We start from the raw sequence: 3338 nt of genomic DNA, 5'->3' as shown, positions 1-3338 counted from the left end.
GTTTCCTCCGGTCCCCATCCTATGCCACCAAACCACCGTGTACTCCGGATCCGGCAAGCCACGATCCGAAACCCGCGAAGATGAAAGAGCCATGGGTCTCAACCCACCAGAAAGGAGGATCGAGAAGAACTCCTTGTAGATCTCCAGACGCCGACGTGGCCGGCGATGATCATCACCACCCCGCGGCGGCCGACGGAGTCCGAAGAAAGGAACCAGATGGATCCGACTTGAATCCGGCGGCACCCGCGACCACCGGTCAGGCCAACGCAGCCACCACCTCACGACCCACAGGTCGCCACTGCCGCGCCGCGCACGACGCCGATGGGAGACCCGTCCGCCGCGCCGCCGGACCCCACGTTCCGGCGTTCCTCTGGATCCCGTTGTCCCGCGCCAGCCAGGACAGAGAGGATGGGGAGAAGCCCCGCCGCCGTCCAGCCGGCCAGGATTCGCCCGACGGCGCTATGGACGAGGCGAGGAGGGGGAGGGAAGGATGAGACTCGAGGGGCGGCGGCTAGGGTTTTCCCCCTCGGGTCGCCCGCGGGGGCGACGCGAGGGGCGAGGGGCGAGGGGCGATGTGATTACATATACCTAGTCACCTACGCGTTGCGCACCTCAATTGACTGTACGCCTAGCTAGCTCACCTCGATCGATGGCAGCTGCTCTACGGCGCCTTCTGCTGCTTCTCCTCGCCGTTGTCATGTCCTCCTCCGGCGTCGGCCTCGCTGTAGCAGAGGGACAGACACACTGGCCATTTAATCCTAACTGCTCGACCACGGGTAACTACACATGGAATAGCCAGTACCGGCGGAATCTTCTTGCCCTCTTGAGTGACCTCCAGATGCGTGGCATCGACAACCGTGGCTACTACAACGGCACGGCCGGCGAATCGCCGGACGAGGTGTTCGGCCTCATCTCGTGCTATGCGGACGGCAACTGGACCCAGTGCCACGACTGCCTCTACGCCGCAGCCCCCGAGACAGAGTACGTGTGCCCATTCAGCCGGCAGATGAAGGCCGCCTACGGCCCGTGCCTTCTCCGCTACTCCAACGAGTCCTTCGTCTCCGTCGCGGACCTCACCGTCGCCATCTACTCGTGGGACTACAACAAGGTGGACTATCCGGCCAGCATGAACAACACGAGGTGGGATCTGCTCACCCGGTTAGCGGCGGAGGCGGCACGTTCGCCGCTGCGGCTCGCGAACGGGAGCGTGCCGTACGCGGCCAGCTCGCAGTCGCCGACGACCATGCACGGTCTGGTGCAGTGCACGAGGGATCTGAACGCGAGCGAGTGCAGCAGGTGCCTTACCAAATTCGTGGCAAACCTCTCGAGTGTTTTCCCTAACAACACCGGTGGTAGCATCAAGGGCTACAGCTGCTACGCCATATACGCCATCGGCGACGGCGAGTTTCTCCGTGCCACTATTCCACCGCCACTTGCGCAGGCACCGCCGCCCAATCTCCCACCAGGTGCACAGCCACCGCCGTCCAATCTCCCACCAGGGGCAGGAGGTTAGTAACTTAGTGCTATTACTTCCTTTTCCGAATTTTTTTTACTGGTTCTCTGCTCTCTCACACCAATTGCCGAAGATAAAACGTACATCACGTGACATTCTCCCAGTAATTGATGGTAGTGTGTGTGTGTGTGTTTTTCCATTCAGAAGCTCTGCCACTTGCCACCGAGCGTACTAGCAGCAGGACGCCGCTGGTGGCCGGCGTGTCTGCCGGTGTCGTCTTCGTCATCTCCTCGAGTCTCTTGGTTTTTTTCCTTTTGCTCCGCCGGAGGCGAAATCGCATGGCGACACAAGTAGATAATTTTGACGATGATCCATTGGAAGAGGAATTCAAGAAAGGGACAGGGCCCAGGCGGTTTCGCTATAGCGATCTTGCCGTCGCCACCAGCAACTTCTCCGACCAGATGAAGCTGGGTGAAGGTGGTTTTGGTTCCGTGTACAAAGGATTTTTGAAGGAGCTTAAAGTAGAGGTGGCTATAAAAAAAGTGTCCAAGACCTCCAAGCAGGGGAGGAAGGAGTACATGTCAGAGGTGAAGATCATAAGTCGTTTGAGGCATCGAAACATCGTACAGCTTATTGGTTGGTGCCATGATGGCGGCGAGCTCTTGCTTGTGTACGATCTTATGCCCCATGGCAGCCTAGATACTCACCTTTATTGTTCAAACGCCACATTATTGTGGCCACTCAGGTGCGCATGTTATTGACTATGCCTCTAGCTTGTCCCTCCGGACTCTGGACTAATATGTTTTAGGTTATTTTGTTTGATGCTGCTTTTAGATATGAGATTGTGTTGGGGCTTGGGTCGGCACTTCTGTACCTGCATCAAGATTGGGAGCAATGTGTTCTGCATCGTGACATCAAGCCAAGCAACATCATGTTAGATGCATCCTTCTGTGCCAAACTTGGTGATTTTGGGCTTGCCCGGCTTGTCGACCACGGCCGAGGACCATACACAACAGGTCTTGCAGGAACTATGGGCTACATGGATCCTGAGTGTGTGGTCACCGGAAGGACCAGCGTCGAGTCTGATGTCTACAGCTTTGGCGTCGTCATGCTCGAGATCGCCTGCGGCAAGCGGCCCGCGGTTGCTCGGGGGCAAGAGGACATCATTCATCTGGTGCAATGGGTTTGGGATTCATGGGAAAGTAGAAGGACCCTTGAAGCGGCTGATGCGCAGCTCAACCTGGAGTTTGACGAACGGGAGATGGAGTGTGTGATGGTCGTCGGGCTCTGGTGCGCGCACCCTGATAGGACCCTGAGGCCGTCCATCAAGCAAGCGGTCAACGTGCTACGATTTGAGGCGCCTCTACCAAGCCTTCCAGCAAAGATGCCCGTCGCGACATTCATGGCGGCAATTGATTCTTCATTAGTTTCTGCATCCCAGCTTACAGCGAGCAGATGACAGATTATGCTTGATTGTTCGGAAAGAGTAAGACGTGCACGTACGCACACTAGCTCACACGCGCGATTGTCTGATTTTTTTCTTTTGAAAACTTCCGATCTAATCATTTGTCATGAGACTATAAAAACAGCAGTAACAAAAATGCATCCATCACCTAACAACGACTACAAGCACTGGAGCGAGCCGAATCCATGTCATTGTCATTGCCCCTCTTTCGATGAGTTGAGCAAAACTTGTTGTAGTGGACAGTCGGGAAGTCATCATGCTAAAGTCCCACGTGACTAACACATTGGAATAACAACCGGCGCCAATGAAGAGAAGTATAGATCAGAAGAATCCAACCTGTAGACCCGTGAACAAATCCTGGATAAAGGGGATTTTCCGAAGACCAACACCGACCAGATCATGTGAGGTGCGCCGGCGACA

At 56.0% G+C, this 3338-nt stretch overlaps 1 protein-coding gene across 1 annotated transcript; it reads left to right on the top strand.

Annotated features, from left to right (window-relative positions):
- The first annotated feature begins 649 nt into the window (after window positions 1-649).
- Window positions 650-2912, top strand: LOC119293299 (L-type lectin-domain containing receptor kinase IX.1-like). Its single transcript, XM_037571814.1, has 3 exons — window positions 650-1508; window positions 1658-2198; window positions 2288-2912. The coding sequence occupies exons 1-3, from the start codon at window positions 650-652 to the stop codon at window positions 2910-2912; spliced, it is 2025 nt and encodes a 674-aa protein (XP_037427711.1).
- Window positions 2913-3338: the final 426 nt, after the last annotated feature.

Source organism: Triticum dicoccoides, chromosome 4B, assembly GCF_002162155.2.
Source record: "Triticum dicoccoides isolate Atlit2015 ecotype Zavitan chromosome 4B, WEW_v2.0, whole genome shotgun sequence".
NCBI lineage: Eukaryota > Viridiplantae > Streptophyta > Magnoliopsida > Poales > Poaceae > Triticum > Triticum dicoccoides.
Note: the sequence above shows the minus strand (reverse complement) of the source record. Positions and strands in the feature narration are given on the sequence as shown.